The sequence below is a fragment of the Alosa sapidissima genome, chromosome 6, assembly GCF_018492685.1.
Source record: "Alosa sapidissima isolate fAloSap1 chromosome 6, fAloSap1.pri, whole genome shotgun sequence".
NCBI classification, from domain to species: Eukaryota; Metazoa; Chordata; class Actinopteri; order Clupeiformes; family Clupeidae; genus Alosa; species Alosa sapidissima.
The window spans coordinates 11,237,793-11,258,934 of NC_055962.1; the positions used below are offsets into that span (position 1 = coordinate 11,237,793).

A 21,142-nucleotide genomic window follows, 5' to 3' on the forward strand; every position below is an offset into this window, starting at 1 on the left:
AACACCACTAATTGATTAATATAATTATTGAACAAAGTTGGGCTCAAACTGCACCCCTGTCTCACCCCACACCCTTGAGTGAAGTATTACGTAAGCTCTTTTGTTGTCAATTTTTACCCCGCATTTGTTGCCTGTGTATATTGATTTGAGGATGCCATACATTTTACCCCCAACACCGTTTTGAAGTACAATCCTTCATGCCAAATTGAATCAAATGCTTTGAAACATGCAAATATTTTTCCTTTCTTTTTTTGATGAAAACTTTGATTTATTAGCGTATACAGTAGAGTGTAAATGTGATCTCCTGTACGTCAATTTTAGCTAGGATGCAATTCATGAAAATTGGGCACTTCTGGATAAGTTTTAGATTTTTGGCAGGGTGTTAGGTATAGGCCTAAGGTTTTCAAAAATCCATGGATACAAGTTGGGGTGGCCCCCCTAGTGGCAGTTATCCATAAAATCCAAAATGGCCCCCGCCGAAAAGAGAAAAGGTTATATGTCAGCTTCCTTTAGTCTTAAATTGTTGTAAAATGTATTTTCTCTACTTTGTTTGATACAAGGAATCCAATTTTGACATGTTATTCTTATTTTAAGTCCATTTCCATGTAGTATTATAGTCATATTTAGCTCATAAACTGTCAATATCTCTGAAAAAGTCACATTGAAATACTCAGGTCCTTAGACCCATATTTTTACCTCCAAGGTATGCTTTTCTTTGTTGATTGGACAGGTCACTATCACTATAGTGTCAAAAATCACATGTTGTGACCAAAAGGACCATTGTTGAGGCCTTAAATAAACACAGCTTCAGAACTATGCCACAGTGAAAAGTTATATTAGGCTTTTCACCATGCTAAGGATCAATATTACATTTTAGTCAAATAACACAAAAAACAATTCATACTTAAACATCATGTATTATTCAAATATTTTTGGATTCACTCTTCATCATTACAGCCTCCCTCACACTTGCACAATGTGGTACAGCAAAGTCCAGCTCAGTGGCACTTACAGTTGCCCATACAGGCAACCACACAGCCACAGTTGAGGAGGAGTGAGCATCCCTTGCTGGCATCTTCCAGATCTGTCCAATATGGCACCCAAATTTTGGTCCTGTCATTCCATTCCCAACCCCACTCACTGGGGTCTGGAATCTCTGGAGTTTTGGAGAGGACTCCGTCAGACCCGTCAACCTGACTCTTCCAGATGGATTGCTTCGCATTTGATCCGCATATCCATCTGGGAACTTTCCGTTGGAGAATGTTTGGGAAAGGGGCGAAAATACTGGTTAGCTGATTGGATAAACCATCTGTCTATCACCACCTATGTTGGTCAGTCCAAATCAACCAATCAGATAAACGAAGCGTTCTTCTAATGCCATCTTTTAACATACAAGTTAGATAAGTAGCTAACGTTAACGTTTTTAAACTTACTATTTGTATGTGACATGAACCTCATCAATGACAATCCCCCACCAAGTTGTCATGGTAGGCTACACGTCTGAAGAAAGCATATTCCTTCTCGTTAAGTAACTAAGATTCAGTGCTACCAAACACTAACTTGAATTGGCCGTGGAGGATGTCTGTGTCCTTCATTCCTCCCAGCTACATTGCAGAGACTCCTAGCTTCCCCAGGAATACTAATATATATTCGGATAAAACTTCAGCGATAGCTATGCTCATCTCATCCGTGGAAGTCACCATGTTGTTTAGATTGAACAGTAGCTTCTCGTTGCGTCACACCTAAACCCGCCTCAAAACCAATGCTGATTGGACGTTCGTTTGGCAAACTGCTCCAAATTTTCTTTATCAGAGAGATGCCAGACTGATCTGCGAGTGAAAATCTGAAACTCGCGAGATCAGGATGGTCTCACGAGGCTAGAGAGGGACTGCTTCCAGACAAAAACTGCAGCGTGCAGGGCACGCTTTCCATGCTGGAATAAGGCATGATGGGTCGGGGGGATTGAATTCAGGGATTTGAGGCCATGAGTGAAAAGAAGCTTCCGGGTTTCATTGACTGACTCGACACCGCAGTTCTTACTATACATGAGTACAGTCGAGCGTTTGAGAACTTGCATGTGCACTGATTCCAGTGTGAGGCTGGTTGGGTCTTGGGTGATCAGAATGAGGGTGCTGTTGACTTCTGGGTAAGCTGCCCACGCATTCCATGCTTTTTTTTTGCCAATTCCATACATTGCTGATACAACGTCACTTCATGTGAACGCGTGAAAGAGGGGCAGTGCTTGCCATTTTTGAGGTCCCAGCATTTCTGAGATGTGGTGGATTGGAATATCTTTACTGTATATGCCTTCCCTGATCCAAATCCAATCCACAGCTCTGAGAGGCGTAACTCCTGGAACAGATTGATGGCCTTCCTCTATTTGACATGGTGACAATGCTTCTAGGTCAGTAGGTTTGTTGCTCAGGACCAAGTTAGTCTTTGTTGTGAGGAGGTGGTACTTTGAGCCAGCTGTGGTCTTCTGAAGTTCCTCACTGATGTACTGAAACAGCTCATCTTTATTTTGACTGTCCTTGAGGAACTTCTGCCATTGAGCTCCTTTGGCAGAGGTATCTTAGTGACAAACCTACTGACCAAGAAGCATTGTCACCATGTCAGGAAGAGGAAGGAAACACACGAATGATGCTACATTTACGTCATACTGCAGTGATGTGGCTGTGCTGGCCATCAATCTGTTCCAGAAGTTAGGCCTCTCAGAGCTGTGGATTGGATTTGGATCAGGGAAGGCATATAAAGATATTCCAATCCACCACATCTCAGAAATGCTGGGACCTCAAAAATGTCAAGCACTGCCCCTCTTCCACGCGTTCACATGATGTGATGTTGTATCAGCAATGTATGGAATTGACAAAAAAAAAGCATGGAATGCGTGGGCAGCTTACCCAGAAGCCAAAAATCAAATCTGCCAAAAATCAAAACCTTCACAGAAGTGCCCAATCTTCATGATTTTTCACATATTCCTACCCAGCTATTTGTTAAGAAGGCAATTTGACTTGTACTCTCTGTCTTTCTCTCTCTCTCTCTCTCTCTCTCTCTCTCTTTCTCTTTCTCACTCACTCACTCACTCACTCACTCACTTGCTCAATCAGAAGTGCACTGTGCGCATTGTTGAAAGTGTGATTTATGTTATCATGTGTGCTTTTGCAGAGAAGGTGCATGCTGTGCCCAGCTAGTTTGCACAGTTAGCTCAGAGTTTTGCTTTGGCAGGGACCAGGTGTACTACTATACAGATGTGTGAAAAATGAATTTTTGTAACCCCTGTGTGCGTGTGTGTGTGTGCGTGCGTGTGTGTGTGTGTGTGTGTGTGTTTTCTGTCTTTGTACAGGCTTTGTGGAGCTGGGTCTGCTGGATCAGGTGCACCTGTTGGAGTGCTGCTGGCTGGAGGTGCTCATGCTGGGCCTGATGTGGAGGTCTGTGGACCAGCCTGGGAAGCTCATCTTCTCCCCTGACCTCGTCCTCACCAGGTGCACACACACAGACAGACAGACACACAGACACACAGACAGACACACACAGACAGACACACACAGACAGACAGACAGACAGACACAGACAGACAGACACAGACAGACAGACAGACACAGACAGACAGACACAGACAGACAGACACAGACAGACAGACACAGACAGACAGACACAGACAGACAGACACAGACACACACACACACACACCACATCCATGTTTACATGCGCAGCAGATTGTTGAGCCATGGAAATAAGGCCTGATGTGTGGCATGAGTGTGTCAGCTTTGTGGCGTGTCTGTTTTTATTTCGGCTCCCATGTTAACAGGCTAGAGCTTGCACACTACCTGTGTGACACGCACGTCTCAGGCATGTGAAAAGTGAAGAGATGTTTTGATAGTAGAAGAGTTGGGACAGACACTCAAAAGGCCCTGTTCCCAAAAGACTTAAGTCTGGTGTAGGGTATAGTCAGCTGGTCCTTGTTGGAGAACCGAAGGGACAGCAGGTGGGTGTAGGGGTGGAGTAGGTCAGAAAGGTGTTTAGGGGCCAAAGCAGAATTTTGTAAATAATGCGGAACTTGACTGATAACCAATGGAGCTGCGTGAGGGTGGGGGTGATCAGGGCTTAGCTTAGCCTTGGAGGGGAGACCTGCTGTGAGTACGGCATTTCATGTAGTCCAGACGGGTAGAGGTGTAGCAGTGGATGAGTGTTTCGGTTACTGAGTCCGATAGTGAGGATCTTAGTCTTGAGGTGTTTTTCAGGTGGTAGAATGCAGATTTTGTGATGTTTTTAATGTGAGACTGGATTGACAGAGTAGGGTCCAGGATGACACCCAGGTTGCGGACTTCGGGGATGGGGCGATAGAACAGCAGATCCTCTTCCTCTTCTTCAGACCTTCCTGAGTAGTGGCGTAGGAGCCACCACCATGAGCACTCAGTTTTATTGCTATTCAGTTTGAGAAGATTAGAGGTCATCCAGGTTTTTAGTTCTTGCAGTCAGTTGACAAGTGGTCCAGGTGGAAGCTGAGCGGATGATTTGGTGCTGATGTACAGTTGGCTATTATCAGCTTAGCAGTGGAAGCGGAGCCCATGGTGACGATGTCGGTGAGGGAGCATGTAAATGGTGAAGAAGAGGAGAGGACCGAGCACAGATCCCTGGGGGACGCCATGGTTGACTGGGGCCAGGATGGATTTAACGTCCTTCAGGGTGACCTACTGTTTGTGGTTGGATAGGTAGGACTGAAACCAGGAGAGAGCCAATGAGCTCAGAGAGACGCTTGAGGATGATGGTGTGGGAAACTGTGTCAAAGGCGGCTGAGAAGTCAAGGAGGATGAAGGTCATTGCCAGTAGCAGTTAGAAGGTTGTTGGTGATTTTAATGAGTCTCAGCATTGTGGTGGGTTCTGAAGGGGTTCAAAGAGCTCATGCTGGGACAGCTGCGTAACCATATAAGCTGCTCAGAGATACTCTACACACACATACATGCACACACACACAAACAAAACACATTTTATACTTCATATGCTTTTTTCACCCTTGTGAGTGCACTGATGCAGATATGTCAGTTGTGGCTACAATAAGCAAATGCCCCAGACATCTTCACCCTGTGTGCCATCTCTGATACCCATTACCGTGCAACGGTACACTGCCCGAACACTGTTTCTTTATCAAACAAGTTTCTTAATGAGACGTACAGACAAGACACAAAGCAGAGAGCATCAAGAGAGCAGGCTACTGAGTAATGTCACAGGTGGAGAACTTTAATAACTGGAGTATGTGTTGTGGAAAAAGGTGTAGAAAAGTAGCACAAAAGTAAAAAAAAAACATTTATACTTTATATTTTTTATTATTAGTTGAAACCTTGAGGACATAACATTTTTAAGACTAGTCTTAAGAAGATCCAGGCAAGGCTTCTTGCAAGGATTCCTTAGAGAGTTGGGAGTAAGCCAGGCAAAGAGTGACTTAGCTGAATCTGTTTGAAAAAGCTCAATGTCTGTGTGCGTTTGTGTGTGTGTGTGTGTGTGTGTGTGTGGGGGGGGGGGGGGGCAGAGAGAGAGAGAGAGAGAAAGATTGAGAGGGCATGTTTAAGCCTAAAGCCTAGTTTGCCAGAAAAGAAGACATCCAAGATGTCCCAGATGGTTTAGGGAATTAAAAGGTTTTATATCTTGTGTGTGTGTTTGTGTGTGTGCTCGCGCGCGTTTACATGTTGACTGTGTGTGTGTGTGTTCTCTGTTGGTGTATAGGGATGATAGCAGCTGTGTGCAGGGGTTCATGGAGATCTTTGACATGCTGCTGGCAGCTACAGCCCGCTTCAGGGAACTCAGACTGCAGAAGGAGGAGTATGTCTGCCTCAAGGCCATGATCCTCCTCAACTCCAGTAAGTCAAGTGTGTGTGTGTGTGCGTGTTTTTGCGTCTGTGTGTGTGTGTGTGTGTGTGTGTTAGAGAGGCCACATATGTGGTCTTTGCATGTCGTTTGCATCGGTGTGGGTGGGTGTGTGGCTGTACTTGTGGTTGGGGGAATGTGCTTGTGGGATTGTGTTGTGTTGTGTGATTGAAACATCTATAAACTGGTGTTGGTAGATTTACTGCTGTGTGTAAGATGAGCAATGTGATCATTATAATGTACTCAACATGATTCAGTCTGTTTACTCTCATCCTCCCTTGCTTAATAATATATATGTGTGTGTGTGTGTGTGAGTGTGAGATATTTTTATATCTTTCTTTTTTAAAGGAACCGTATGTAAGAAATGTATTTCAATTAATCATAAAATGGCCCTGATATCTCACTAGACATTAAGAAATCATGTTCATTTCAAATACTTATATCACTGACAACAGTAGTCCGGCCAGGATATTGTCATTTAAAAAGTGAAGTTGCAGCCCTCAACTGATGTTGATGTTGTCATGTTGTGTTTTGGCCTGATGCGCCACCCTCCACCTATTTACTAATCACAAAGTCAGTGTTTCGGCATCCGGGTTGCCAGCTCTGCCAGTCAGGGGGAGGGGATACACTGTTCTACAGTAATTTGAAAGTGATTGCAGTACCAGTTTTGGCCACAATCTTACATACGGTTCCTTTAACATAGAATATGGATGTGAGCTTCCTCCTACCCACACCACACTCATTGTGCCCACATTATTGATTTCTGCATTCATCTCTTTCTTGTTACGTCCCCCCTCTTGTTACGTACCATGAGTACCCCGGGTCATCTGCGGTCACTCTGTGATTTAAAAGTCTGTCTGCCTGTCTATCTCGGGCATAACTCCTGCAACTGCAACTCTCTAACTCATGATCAGCGTTGCTGTAATCCTATCTGTTTGTGAGGGGGAGTGGAGGCTAGAGCAATGCTGGCCCCCATTACATGCCTATGAGGAACACATTGCAGCTGGAGAGAGAGAGGGAGAGAGAGAGAATGAGAGAGAGATACATTCCCTGAGCCATCAGAGAGAGAGAGAGAGAGAGAGAGATGCATTCCCTGAGCCATGAGCGAGAGCGAGACAGAGAGAGAGAGAGAGAGACGGAGAGAGAGAGGAATTCCCTGAGCCATCTGTTCAGTGTGGGGAGTGTTGGTGAGTTGTTCCATGCACAGTTCTGATTCTCTAAGTTGGAGACAAACATTGTGAGCAAGGACTACATATACTACTCTAGCCAATTAATATGTTAATATGTGTCTCGAGGTACCTGTCATGATTTCATTTTCTCCTTCCACGTGTGTCTGTCTGGGTAAATCATTTTGGCATCTCCCATCTGTCATATAGGGCTGGTCTCATGTTGTTTATGACCACTGTTGAGTCTAGACACTGCAGTTTTTTTTTATTATTTTTTATTTTTTACAAGGTATGGTACATGGAATCCCCTGTGATTAGGACAAAAGTAATTAAAAATGTAAATTAAAAATATATAATTTTATATATATCAGCTGTTTTTTGTTGTTCAGTTTGGGAATGGAAGCATTACTGTAGATGAAATTGTGCAAATCTGGTGAATGTACCTAACAATAGATAAAAAAAATGCATCCATATTCACTGTATGTTGTTAACTTTAATTGTGTCTCTGTGTGTGTGTGTGTGTGTGTGTGTGTGTGTGTGTGTGTGTGTCCATCCATTCAGACATGTGCCTGAGTGCATCCGACGGTGGTGACGGCGAGGAGTTCCAGAGCCACTCCAAGCTGCTGCAGCTTCTGGACGGCGTGACGGACGCGCTAGTGTGGGCCATTGCCAAGGGAGGGGGCAGCTTTCAACAGCAGTCCACCCGCCTGGCCCACCTACTCATGCTGCTGTCGCATATACGACACCTCAGGTACACACACACACACACACACACACACACACACACACACACACACACACACACACACACACACACACACACACACACACACTCTCACATACAGTATATATATACACACGCGCACACACACACACACACACACACACTCTCACATACAGTATATATATACACGCACACGCACACACGCACGCACACACACGCACGCGCACGCACGCACACACACACACGCACGCACACACACGCACACACGCGCACACACACACACACACAGTCACTCACTCACACACACACACACATACACACACACACACACACACACTCTCACATACAGTATATATACACACACACACACACTCTCACATACAGTATATATACACACACACACACATACAGTATATATACACACACACATACACACACACACATACATAGTAGTGTAAACACGCACCCCTGCTCAGACTGCTGTTGCATATACAACACCTCATGCAGACACACACACACACATTTTTAATATTGTACTATACAGTGATTCCCATCATCAGCATAGAGAAATATCTTCCAGCGGCAGAGATGAATGTGGCGACTGTTTTAATGAGCGGTCCAAGAATTTGAAACTTTTCCAGGGACATCATAAAGATAAGCCTCAATTACAATTTACAATACAGATAACCCTGCAACAACAGCTAGGTGGTCACTTAAGATAACGACATATTGGAATCCTAGGGACTTTTGCGCTTGGGGGATGAGTGGGTCTGGTGGGTCTTTTTTTTTTCTCTCTCTCTCTCTCTCTCTCAGTTTCTCTCACTGTCTTCTCGTGTTTTATCTCTCTTCCCCTCACTCCAGTTCCTCTCTCATTTTCTCAAACATTTGGCACAGTCCCGAAATCCAAGCAGTTGTCCCGAATCCCAAATCCTGCCCTAATTGTCCTGAAAATTATAGGCCGACTAGAGCAGAGTGAGAGACTCAGAGAGTCTTGTAGTTATTGTCTTTATTATTACTGATATTTAGTTATTACTGATAGAACATTACAAAGTTTTCATGGTGGTTGAGTCGCCCTGCAGCCATCTCCTGTCGGCTGCTCATTGGCTGCAGCCAGCTCCCGTTGGCTGCTCCTTGGCTGTAGCAGTCCCTATGGTAGCCTATCTCTTTAAAAAAAAAAAAAAAAAAAAAAATGTAGCCTACTGGCGCGAATTGATGATGAGCTAATTTTTCATTCATGACATGGAGGCTCGGGCCGTTGTGCCAGGACCTGATAAACAAATGCCGCGAAAAAACGTCTCTGCAGGTACAGGAAGGAGTGAGTAGGAAGATATGAGAGAGCGCAAATTTCACCCATTCTCATCTGGTCTCCCTTCACTTGTCTCTCTGTGCAGTAACAAAGGCATGGACCATCTGCACTGTATGAAGATGAAGAAGATGGTGCCGGTCTACGACCTGCTCCTCGAGATGCTGGACGCGCACGTCATGCACAGCTCACGGCTGCCCGTCCCCCTGGCCCAGGACCCCCCCGCACCTCTGACCAGGAATCCCATCAGGCCCCCGGGCCCACTCTCCTGCCCCAGGACACACTGGCCCCACCCAGGGGTGGGCGACTACAGAGACCCCTCAGAGTTTGGTAGGTCCAGTTCTAACTTTCATTTGCCAAGTATGTTCACCCAGGCAAAATTCCAGAATTGAATTGAAACTGGCTCTTAAATTCCAATTCAATTCTTGAATTTCACTTGCATTTCAATTGAGGTAGCAAACAGGAAGCAGAATTGCAATTCGAATTGTGCACAACCCTGACGTTCACACATGCAAGGAATTTGCTTCTGGCCATTGGCAGCCACTTTGGCATACAGTAAAAAGACAGTGAATATATAGATAGACAATACACAGACACACACACACGCACACACAAAGTTCACACATTCCAGTGTCTGTTTATTTTCACCATTTCTCCTCCTATGTATGTCATACTTATAGGTACAGTAAAATTGCATGAATGTCCTCGTGTGTTTGTTTATGTGGTGGTAAGGTACATGCATAAAGCAGAAAGGTTATTGTGTGTTCAGTTCCTGTGAAGAGAAATATGCAATGCATCAGAGGTGCATCAGGACTCACCTTTCAGAATACCTATTAGGACACTTGAGCACACTTAATTTGCTCTCTTAATTTGTTTATGTCTATGAACACATTTTTTTCAGGATAGACTCATGACTCAGTGTGTATGACATTGTTTTTATATGCGCTGTCCGTACCATCAGTCCAGAGAGACGGGGTGTGTGCATGTGTGTCTGTGTGTGTGTCTTGGGACGTAGCATTAGATCAGTTTCTGAGGCATTGGTTGCCGAGTTCCGAGCAATCGCTGCTGCCATGGGAACAAAGTAATTCATCTTCTCTGCTCGAGAGGGAGGAGGAGGAGCTCATTGCCCATGACACTGCAATGTCAGGAGAGAATGCATCACTGGGAAATAGATTGCATGATTTCGTAGAGGATGGAGCTCATTGTATTCTTTTTCTAAAATTAAAAAATAGAGAGTGGAGAGAGAGAGATGGATGCAATGTTCTGTTGTCTGATTCATTTTCTTTCCACATCTCATTTTCCTTCCCTCTCTGGCAGCCTTGAAGACAGACCTGTCCTAGAGCACAGATGGACTGAGAGCTTCAGAAGATAGCTAGCGAGATGAGGGACAGTGCCGCTGACCGCCGTGTGCCGTATGTACAGTGAAGTTCTGCCTGAATCATGTGCCAAAAAGGTTTTGACCTTTGACACTGGACTGATGACTTTTGAAACTACACTCTGTATGAAATCTCAGGGAACTGGAGATTGGAGAGAGATTCCTTCTGGGAGGGTTTGGGGGGGGTGGGGAGGGAGGCTTCTGAAGCTGTAATATATGGAAAATTCCAGGAGAACATTCCAGAAAAGTGGGATTCATTTCAGTGCAACTATTTTTTCTTTTGTTGTAGTTTTATTTTGTACTAACTTTGTTCTTTTTGGCTCTTGTAATGTGATGGAAGAAACAGATGAAGAAAAAAAACAAGGGCATTTGAGTGCCTTCTATGTAATGCGTTTTTGTACAAAAAAAGAAAAGAAATTTTAGTGGCTATGTGATATTTGCCTTCTGTGTACAGTCTATACAGTAGAACGTTTTCGCTTAAACCACCTTTTTTGAGAAATTGTAGACAAAGCGCAACCACATTGCCCCATGAGGACTTAGAGCAGTATGCACAGGCGTGTGAAAACTTAGTAGAAAATGTTTTGGAAAGTACAGTGATAAAAAATAATGCCAAATGAATCAAGCTGGTCTCGAGAGCTTTCCAATCTATCTGCGTGCTTTGTAATCTAACTCCGGGTGCAACCTGCAGAACCCATTCTATGAGTGAAAAACGTGAGGAAAAAAAGAGTTGATGCAACTGTGCTCTTAGCAAACAGTCACTCAAGTGATGTTTCAGCCTTAATGACGTCCTTCAATGAAATGCTTGAAAGGCGTGCTTTTGAAGAACATTGTTCTGTTGTGATTCAGATTCCCTGCAAAAAATGATCCATTGAATCTTTAGTGACAGTCACAATCTTCGTCTTACTCATTTCACTGCAGCATCCTATAATGTGTTTTGCCCACTGTAGAAGTCCATTCTGTCTCACCAGTTTCTCAGTCACCAAATGTTTGCACCGTCGTATGTTTGCACTTTTTTCCGGGGTGGGGGGCGGGGGGAGGTGGGGGGGGTAGGGTTGGGTGTTTTTTAAGTGTCTCCCTCAAGAACCTTTTCTGGAACTTATACACCTTACTCATAAAAATGACCAATTTGGAAGAATTAAATCCAAACACACCACACACCACAATCAATGTACTGCTAGCACCACAGATCCTATCTCCACAGATCCTATGGGGATGACAACAAGAACATTACATAGTCTGTCTAGTGGTAGGCTCAGGATAAACCTTGACTTCTGAGTGCCTGACTCCGAGGGACTCCGAAAGGACTGAGGTTAGGACTGTGGGTGTGTGTATGTGTGTGCATCCTGTGTGCGTGCGTGCATGCGTTTAAATAGGTCAGCAGGCCCAGAGGAGCACACACACTCACACTGCAATGAACAGTTGTTGATTAACGAGACGAGATAAAGTTAACAAGAGAAAGTTGTTTGTAGGCATTTGAAGCTTAAATCCTGTCTTAATGAGTAAATGAATGTATTAAAAAAAATAAAACATTGCAGCCTGTAAGGCTTTTGATTAATGCCTTAAATTTAATAATGCATTTCCTTACCGAATTAAATGTATTTTTTATTGTTCAGTGAGCTGTTCCAAAGAGTCTAGTAACACAGGTTTGTACACGTGTCTTTTCTAGTAACTGTATTCATGACCCCTCTCTTTCTCTTTCTCTCTCCTTTCCTCCTTTCCTCTTAAGCAGTGATTTCTACCCTCAAAGGGAACTAATGTAATCAGGCTTTTAAATGTGTAATGTGAACGCTTTAAATGTCAAGGTTACGGCGAGCCTGTCTGAAAGGAAACACACTTGTGATATTAAAATCCATGAAAAAACGTTGGTGACTCAGTGTTGTTGTTGTCAAATTTTCCGTCAGGAAGGATATCAGAAACTTTTTTTTTATCTTTTATGAGACCAAGTAATTTTTATTACAGTAATGATATGTTGTGTAAGTTACATAATGTTCATATCATTAACCTGGATCTTTGTGTGATGTGAAATGTGCTCTATAAACAACACAGGTCTGACCAATTGCAAATGACAAACCATGTTTATTGTCAGCTGTTGGACACGCACCAATTGCTCTCATAAATAGACAATCAAAAGTCATCTATGTGTGTGTGATGACCAAGGCGTCATAATTAACAATGCCGTGATCACCAAAGAAATATTTACACTACAGTCATAAATCAAATACGAAACCAACCTCAACCGTTCAGTCACTACTTTTAAAATGCATTACTTTTAAAATGCATTTTAAACATGGATAAAGATGACAATGTCCATGTGAAGCAATGAGTTAAAACAACACAATATAACTGAATTATGTGACAGACAGTGTGGCTAAGAGAATAAAATGAGTAAGTTGTGTGTTTCTTTCTTGTCCTTGTCAATCACTAGATCTTAGTTTTTCTCCAGTGGACCCGAGAGTTTTTTGTAACTTCTCAACACACATCTGTATTACAGAATCTACAGCAGAGTATAAAGCAGGCACTGTAGTTCTAAAAAACATAAGCAAAATAAAATCAAATAATTACACCAGAACTTCTTACTCTGCTTGTTTCATGACTAAAACATTACAACAAAATAATGACTTTTCGGTCATTTTTCGATATCTTGATTTGGGAAAGTTAACTGGAGCTAGAAAAACAAAACAAAACAAAATAAACAGAAAGTCAGCTTTGCTATATCTTGCACATTAATTATTAGAAAATTTCAGCCAGTTTCACAAAGTGTCTCAGAGGAAATGTTACATCAAAATTCATTCAGAGTATGGCTTCTTTTTATCTCTCTGGGAATAAATAGTACAAAAAAAATCATAATTTTTCATAAATTCATAAATAACAGGTGTTTTAAAAATAGTTTTTTTCTTTCTCTATTTTTTTGGGACAGTAGCGGCGTTTTCCCCTCCCTTTGGAGAGGTCAGAGAAAATGGATGGGTCAGCTTTGGAAGCAGGCCAGCCAATTGGTCAGTGTGTGTGTGTGTGTGCGCGTGGTCCAGTGCTATTACTGTATGTGTGCCTGAGAGTCAGTCTATATTTGTGTGATCAACAGATCATTGTTTTGCATTTAACAGTATGTGTGTGTGTGTGCGTGCATGTGTGTGAGCGCATGTCTCGTAGGCAGTGGGTCATTGGTGAAGCACAGCATCCTCAGGTGGAAGGAGTGGTGAATTTGCTGGCGACCGTGCAGCTGAAACCATCCTCAGACGACAACGGTTCCAAATACACCAGCACCCACATCATACATATGTGCTTCAGTCTCCGTGTACTTGTGTGTGTGTGCGTGCGTGCATGCGCGCTCATGCTGTCCGTCACGTGGGTGGCGGTCCGTTGGTGTAGCGCAGCATAGGGTAGAAAGAGCGGGCGAAGTTGTTGGCGAGCGTGCAGCTGTAATCGTCCTCGGACAGGGGCACCAGGCAGGCGAGCACCAGCAGCAGCAGGAAGAGCAGGTGCAGGGGGAAGGCGGCGCGCAGCACCCGCTGGAAGAAGGAGCGCTGTGGGGACGGCTCACGTTTCTCCGCCCTGACGCCCAGGAAGAAACAAACAAACATATTGAGATATGTCATATTGAAATGTTGAAATAATTAAGGAAAGATACACACAAACGTCAACACAGACACACACATATGGTCATGTCATTTAAATAATTATAGGAAAAATACCACGCGCACACAGAAATAAATTCATATTAATGACAGACACACACATAAGGTCATGTAATTTAAATAATTATAGGAAAAATACCGCGCACAGACAGAAATAAAGTCATATTAACCATAATCATATTGAAATATAATTACAGCCCCATTGGTTTATAAATGGTATCAACTCAAGTTTTTGTTATTGTTTTTTTATAGATTTATTTGTCTTTTCATGCCTTTACTAACAGGACAGTGGAGAGAAGGCCGGAAATGAGTGGGAGAGAGATGGGGAGTGTGGGTTCGGGAAATGACCTCAGGCTGGACACGAACCAGGGTCCCCTGGGCATCAACCCAACTTAAGGTTTAGGGCATGAAGTGACCATTTCTGTAGGTAATGGAATTCACAGTCTTAATTACTTACACAGAGAAAAAGATTTCCACTATCCTTAAGGCACATTGGTATGGTGACTGTGTGTGATTTGCTTTTGTGTGTGTGTGTGTGTGTGTGTGTCAGAGGCGATTGCTCTAAGACTACAGGGGAAGCTCAGCCTCCTCCATGAGCTTCTAGCCTACTAGTTTGGCTAGTTTGTTCAGCAATAAGGTTTTGCCGGTCATTTATCGTGATTTCGCACCCGTAATACATTGCTGTGACGACACGATCCATCAAAAAACCATGCAAAAAACCCATAGACGCTCAGCTTCACTGGACTTTCAATGGCACTACAGAGTAGGCTGATCTCAGTGCAGAAAAGCTACAAGTTTATTGGACAAGCGCCACAAAATCATCATTTCCAGGGAAGCCCGGCGTCTCTGGGGGTGAATAGACCTCTCCAGAATAAGTCCCGCCTCTGTAACTTCCGTATCCATCCAACTTCCGGTCGTCAAATGTCTATGGGAAATAACATGGCGTTTCGAAAGATCTTACCTGTCAAACTCTGTAGGTGACAAAGTAGAAAAAGCTGGTGGGCCGATTGGCCTACACACTTCTGCCATCTAGTTTCCACAGGATTTTTTGATTGTCGGTGCCGTTTAAGCAGTAAACGATTATTAATGCTAACCGGGAGCTAGTTCCGATGTACATGGGAGGAGGAGGGCGTTAGATCTTGCTCACAACCCAGTCACAACCTAACGTGATGGTCATTTTCACGTGTGATTCATGCGTGGTTTCAGTGGTCTATAAATGTAAATCGTTTGCCAGGTTCAGCCAGAGACGTTGATAAAGCTATAAAACTATAGAATCTTTGGTTCAGCCTCTTTTCAACATGACTTAACTTTGGTTTGACTGTGCGAGTTTGTTGGCTGTTATTGAGATATTTGAAAAAGAAAGAAATTGCCGACGAAGACACTAAAGACATGACGAGATGAGATTTTTTTTCACGAATAACAGATAATGATAAGCAGACTAGGAATCAGAGGCTGAATCGTATTTAGTCGATAGCTTTATTTTGCATGACCTTGATCAGAACAGTAACGTTTTCAGAATGTATTAACAACCTATCAAACATGATGATTTCACGCAGGGTTAGTGCCACCTCCGTAGACAGGCTCTGGTGTCACGAACTCCATTTCGGTGAAGACAAACTATGAAACATTGCCGTTGCTATGCAACTTTGACTGGGGGAGTTGCGGCGTCTGAAGCGTGCGTTAGCTTAGTGCTTCTTACTGATATACTTTACTTTAATAGCACTGACAATCAAAAAACCCAGTGGAAACTAGATGGCAGAAGTGTGTAGGCCAATCGGCCCACCATTTTTTTCTACTTCGCCACCTAAAGATGTTTTACCGGTATGATATTTCGAAACGCCATGTTATTTCCCATAGACATTTGACGCCCGGAAGTTGGATGGATACGGAAGTTATGGAGGCGGGACTTATTCCGGAGAGGTCTATGGGACAGTGGGATGGCCCGGACGCCGAGCTTCTGTATGATGATTGGAGGAACCGTCATAGAGGCTGGACTCTTTTTGATTGACAGCATATGTCGCGATCTGACAGGAAGTGGTTCAAGTTCAAGGGATGTGTTAACGTTGGCAGGTGAAGTCGAGAGGCAAGGCAAGTTGCAGCTCAAATTCTCATAATTTGGGAGCAATACAGTCGGTTTCTATTTGTCTTTGTAAATAGCATACTGTAAATAAAACCGTGATGTGGAGTTACAGAGTTTGTGACTTGCTTTTGTTTCAGTTGTGTATTTAGGCTAAGTTAGGTAGCGCGCTATATAACGTTGTAGGCTACATTATGCCATGTCTGCCATGCCAACTCTATAGCCTACTGTTTGGCCTATTCTGGGTTTTGGGATAATTTTTGCCCTCAAAGAACAATATAGCACCTTAATAATATTAATTTAATAATTGACCATTTTTATTAGAGCTTCCCCTGTTCCAAAGAGCAGCAATCGCCACTGGTGTGTGTTTATGCCCATATGCGTGTGTGTGCGCATGTGTCTCACCTGCTGCCTGTTGGCGATCGTCTGCCTCCTGCTTCAGATGGGGAATCCTACAGGGAATGGAACACAGGCCTGTCAATCACACTGCTTACAGTACATCAACACACAAACATGGATTCAAAACTGAATACGCAGCGAGCTCTGATTCTGTCCATCTTTAGATGAACATTTTGGACAACATGCAAAAAACACCAAGGGCTGCAAAACAGGGGTGCTGGTAAACTGCTCGAGGATAATCTGTACATTATTCACTTACAGTAGTATCTCTTCAGCTCTTTTTCTCTCAACTTGAGGAGAATTGAGGTGAACATTAGAAATATGTTTCTCTACGCTAGCGCTAGTCTTTCATGCTTGTGGAAAGCTGCTCTGATTACCCTCTGTTCACTGACAGTGGTGTTTTTCCACTCTGTCAGACGGAAATGAACTATAAGTGGATAATTGCTGATGGCTTTGAGGGCTTGTGCGGTGTACCTACCTTCGATCCCGGGATTCTTGCCAGCTGCCTGCTCTGATGCAGCGATTCAGCTGAGTCCTGTAACCATTTACAAAGGCAGGTTTAGTGTGACAAACAGAAACTCTGTCAGAAAAGTTAGCTATTTGGCTATTACAGGGGCCCAAGAGTACCATTGTCCAAAATAGAAACTCAATAGTTTTATATCAGTCCTCCGCATTTTACACTACAGTTCCTCAATGTTCCTTTCTACTACTCAGCTTTAAAAAAAATACTGTGCTTTAAGGGGCTGCTGGCTCTGCGGCTACTGCTGCATGGTGTTAGCCCACAGTCACATTAGCTACAAGAGACAGCGGCAAAGCAGCAGGCTCCCATTCATTTTCAATAGGAGTGGCCAAGTGATGAGCTTGCCGTTGCCACGAGCAAAGGCGGGGCCAAAATAGACAAGAAGTCTATTTTATGCAAATGCTGAGCGATGCAACAAAGCGACTGCCAATCGGAGTGAAAGTGACATGACGTTCGTTGCTTGAAAGTTACCTCAAAAACTTTATCCAAGATGGCGGAGCTAACTCATGGAAGGCAATATTTCTGTACTAACATGTAAGTTCAGGGTTTGTGGCCTTATATTTTGCAATACCTAGCAAGAAATCAACAACGGAGTACAGCCTTGTTAACAGCCCACTCAACTCGAAGTTGGTCGCTGCCTTTTGTAGCTAATGTGACTAGAGTTCGAGAGTTAGAGTTCCTTGACTGCAGTCAAAGACTGGCCCTGTTAGCACCATAGCAGTGAGACCAATCAACATGGCGCTTTAGAGTTCCTTGACTGAAGTCAAAGACTGGCCCTGTTAGTCTGAACAACCCCAAATAAGGCTTTGACTGCTCACAGAAACGTTTTCACTCTTAATATTTCAAAAAAGCTCAGGGATGGCACACCATTTCACTGAAAACTCCACAGCTATGAATGTATTTCAGAATCATTATCTGAAGACATTTACTGTGGAAAAAAGAGGCTATTTGGGAGTGGTCAGTTCACTGAGTGCTTTTTATACTGGCTTCTCTGGATCCTCTGCCATTACTGATGCATCCATTTTGCCTCATGTTCAATCAGTACCTTCTGTCCTCCCTAGAAATAGACTCTCTGAGCTGGTAATAGTGCCACACAGAGTCATTCTAATGTAACAATCCAGCTAGTCTCAGAGATTAGGAAAGTCTCTCTCAAATGTCTACAGAAAGACAGACAAAAATCAAGTCCTGAGCACTGGTGTTTCAAAACTGCTGCCTGAAATGTCCTCCTTTTGGGTTGTGTTTGACTACCTATTTATGCACATTTCAAATTCTACAAAAAAAAACTCTACACTGATGCATAATCAGATCTATGACTCTAAAAATTGTACATTGACAAACACACACAAGCAAATAATCAAGCGAGCAAGCAAGCAAGTAAACATACAAACAAACAAACAAATTAGTCTCACCAGTCTCCTCTGCATGGTGTGGAGGTCCTGGCCCACCCATCAAGTATGCAAGCAAACAAACAAGTAAAACAAACAGACAAACAAACAAATAACGTGCGAGTCTCACCAGTCGCTTCTGGACGGTGCAGAGGTCTTGGCCCACTTGGCGCAGCAGTAGCCTCAGCTTGTTACCGATGACGTGTAGCTTCTCGCGGGCCTCGATGCTGTCTTCTGCACTGGCCTCGGGGAGCAGCTGGGCTGTGAGCTCCTGGAGCGAGCCCACCTGCCTCTGTCGCTCACGCAGCTCCTCCTCAAGGCCCTGGGCAGGAGAGAGAGAGAGACACACACACACACTTTACATTCAGCTCAATTCAACTCAATTCAAGTCATTTCAGGTTGGTTGAATTCGAATTGATTCGACTCGATTCGGTTTGAATCAATTCAATTTGTTTCCATTCCATTGAATTCAGATAAATTCAGATCAGTTCAGCTCAGACTCAGCCCAGCCCAGTCTAGAGTAGACCAGTTCCATTCAGTTCTGTCCAGCCGAGTTCTGCTCAATTCAATCCAATCCAGTTGAGTTGAACTGAAGTGAATTTTATTTATTCTACATTAACGGTTGAAATAGTCTCAAGGTGCTTAATAGCAAGTACACAGGTTACAATGAAAAATAAATAAATAAAGAAAAACACCTTTAATCTGCATCTGCCAGGCTGGGAATGGGCCAGAGAGAGAACAAAGGTGTAAACCTCCAGACCACGTCTACTTTACCCCCATATCTCCAGTCTCCCTTTGACTCGGCATTTGACTACATTTAATCATTTGGATGGAGAGAATTTCATGGCATCATAATACAAGACAGGCAGAGCCTCTCCTCTCCTCTCTTCTCCTCGCCCTCTCCTCTCCTCTCCTCTCCTCGCCTCTCCTCTCCTCTCTTCTCCTCGCCCTCTCCTCTCCTCGCCTCTCCTCTCTTCTCCTCGCCCCCTCCTCTCCTCTCCTCTCCTCTCCTCTCTTCTCCTCGCCCTCTCCTCTCCTCTCCTCTCAGCACTAATGTGGAGTGTAAACACATGTGCTGACCACTGCCTTACAGTTTTGTCGCTCTGGGCAACAGTTAAGTGGCTCAATAAATTCTGAGCAATGGAACATCATCATCGGGGTTGTGAGCAGATGAACTGAACAAATCTCATTACTCAGAAAAAAAAAAACCTCTTTTTACTTATTACTCAGCTGGTTGACTCAGGCAGGAGATGTCAAACAGAAGTAATGATGTTTCAGAGAAAAATCAGCTGCAGTACATGGAAAGAGAGCACACATGGTTTCGCCCCTTGAGTAAGAGCGGGATGGAAGAGCAGCGATGCACGTGGGTGGACGAGGCGAGAAGTGTGTGCCGAGAGAGAGAGAGAGAGAGAGAGAGAGAGAGAGAGAGAGAGAGAGAGAGAGAGAGCGGTACATGTGGGTGGATGAGGTGAGGAATGTGTGCTGTGCTCATGCCTAGCTGCAGATTATATTATGACCATACAGCCATAAAACAAAAGAAAGTTGTAACTTTCACTTATGTGATATACTGATGAGTTTATCCTCTTTGTGTACATGTAAATACTATGTTTGATAATTCAGCTATTTAACTAAAATTGATTTATGTAGATGTATCTGTACTGTAAGTGTAGGCATATAATATGTGTTTACATATTTTTGTGTTGTTTTGATGTGTTTCTACAGTATAGCACTACTGCTGAAGCTATTACTGTCCTTTTAATACCATTTACAATTTATCCATTTTAATATTATTATTATTTTTTCTTTCATTATTACATTTTATCTCTATACCAATATTAATGTAAAGTTGATTATTAACATGTTATACCTGTAGCTTTGGCAACAATGACTTAACTCAACAATGACTTAACTTAATAAAGCACCATTTGATTTGATTTGAGAGAGAAAGAGAGAGAGAGAGAGAGAGGGAGGAGAGCGGTACACGTTGATGGACGAAGCGAGGAGTGTGTGCCGAGAGAGACTGCGTGAGTGTGAACTGTGAACAGAACTGTGACCCCAATTCACTACATCATGAAGCTGTCAAAAGCCAAGAGACAAACACTGAGATGAGTCCCATCAGCCAACTCATAATAGAATTGACTAATATCACACCCACTAATCTGACTAATCTAAACCACCAAGACAAAGATAGTCTATCAGAGAAAATCCACACTAACAAAATAACATACACTGAGAAAGAAATGTATATTACATATTGGAACTAAGTCACCAAAACCCAACACAAACTCGAATGCTATTTGGCCCTTAACCATACTAATAGACAAAAAACTTACAAAATCCTTGATAATGTACAGACTCAGTGAGCACAACCTGGCCATAGAACATGGAAGGCGAAAGCAAACCTGGCAGCCTAGAGAAGCCAGACTGGGCTCTCTCTGATCTCAGAGTGCTGTAGAAACAGAGCTACATTTTCTCACTGAGTGCAGTCATTATACAGACCTGAGATGTGAATTCTACATAAAAGCAAAAAAATATCTAATATAGAGTTCACAGAACAAATGAAGGGAAAATGAATATATATTAGGATAAATTAAAGAAACTGCACTAGCAGCAGCAAAATATGTATCGGCATGCCACTAAAGAAGAAGTTATTAATATTACTATTATTGAAAATCATATGTTATTACTATCATTAACAT

At 43.2% G+C, this 21,142-nt stretch overlaps 2 protein-coding genes across 7 annotated transcripts in view; one reads left to right on the top strand and one right to left on the bottom strand.

Moving 5' to 3' along the window:
- The window catches only part of esr2a (estrogen receptor 2a), a 53,822-nt gene that overhangs the window by 32,248 nt on the left and 432 nt on the right, over positions 1-21,142 (top strand). For 4 of the 5 annotated variants that reach the window (XM_042095801.1, XM_042095798.1, XM_042095797.1 and 1 more), the window contains 5 exons: positions 3,344-3,482; positions 5,722-5,855; positions 7,590-7,779; positions 9,144-9,385; positions 10,373-11,456. In XM_042095801.1, the coding sequence (XP_041951735.1) occupies positions 3,344-3,482; positions 5,722-5,855; positions 7,590-7,779; positions 9,144-9,385; positions 10,373-10,395 (728 nt within the window). In that variant the 3' untranslated portion in view covers positions 10,396-11,456. Of the gene's footprint in view, positions 1-3,343; positions 3,483-5,721; positions 5,951-7,589; positions 7,780-9,143; positions 9,386-10,372; positions 11,457-19,690; positions 19,696-21,142 lie in introns of those variants that run through there. The other variant, XM_042095800.1, reaches the window with a different exon arrangement.
- Positions 12,484-21,142, bottom strand: part of LOC121711914 (nesprin-2-like) — a 140,106-nt gene continuing 131,447 nt past the window's right edge. For both annotated transcript variants that reach the window (XM_042095796.1, XM_042095795.1), the window contains 4 exons: positions 18,574-18,765; positions 17,017-17,073; positions 16,545-16,591; positions 12,484-13,979 (listed from right to left, as the gene is read on the bottom strand). In XM_042095796.1, coding sequence (XP_041951730.1) covers positions 13,769-13,979; positions 16,545-16,591; positions 17,017-17,073; positions 18,574-18,765 — 507 coding nt within the window. In that variant the 3' untranslated portion in view covers positions 12,484-13,768. The remainder of the gene's footprint in view (positions 13,980-16,544; positions 16,592-17,016; positions 17,074-18,573; positions 18,766-21,142) is intronic.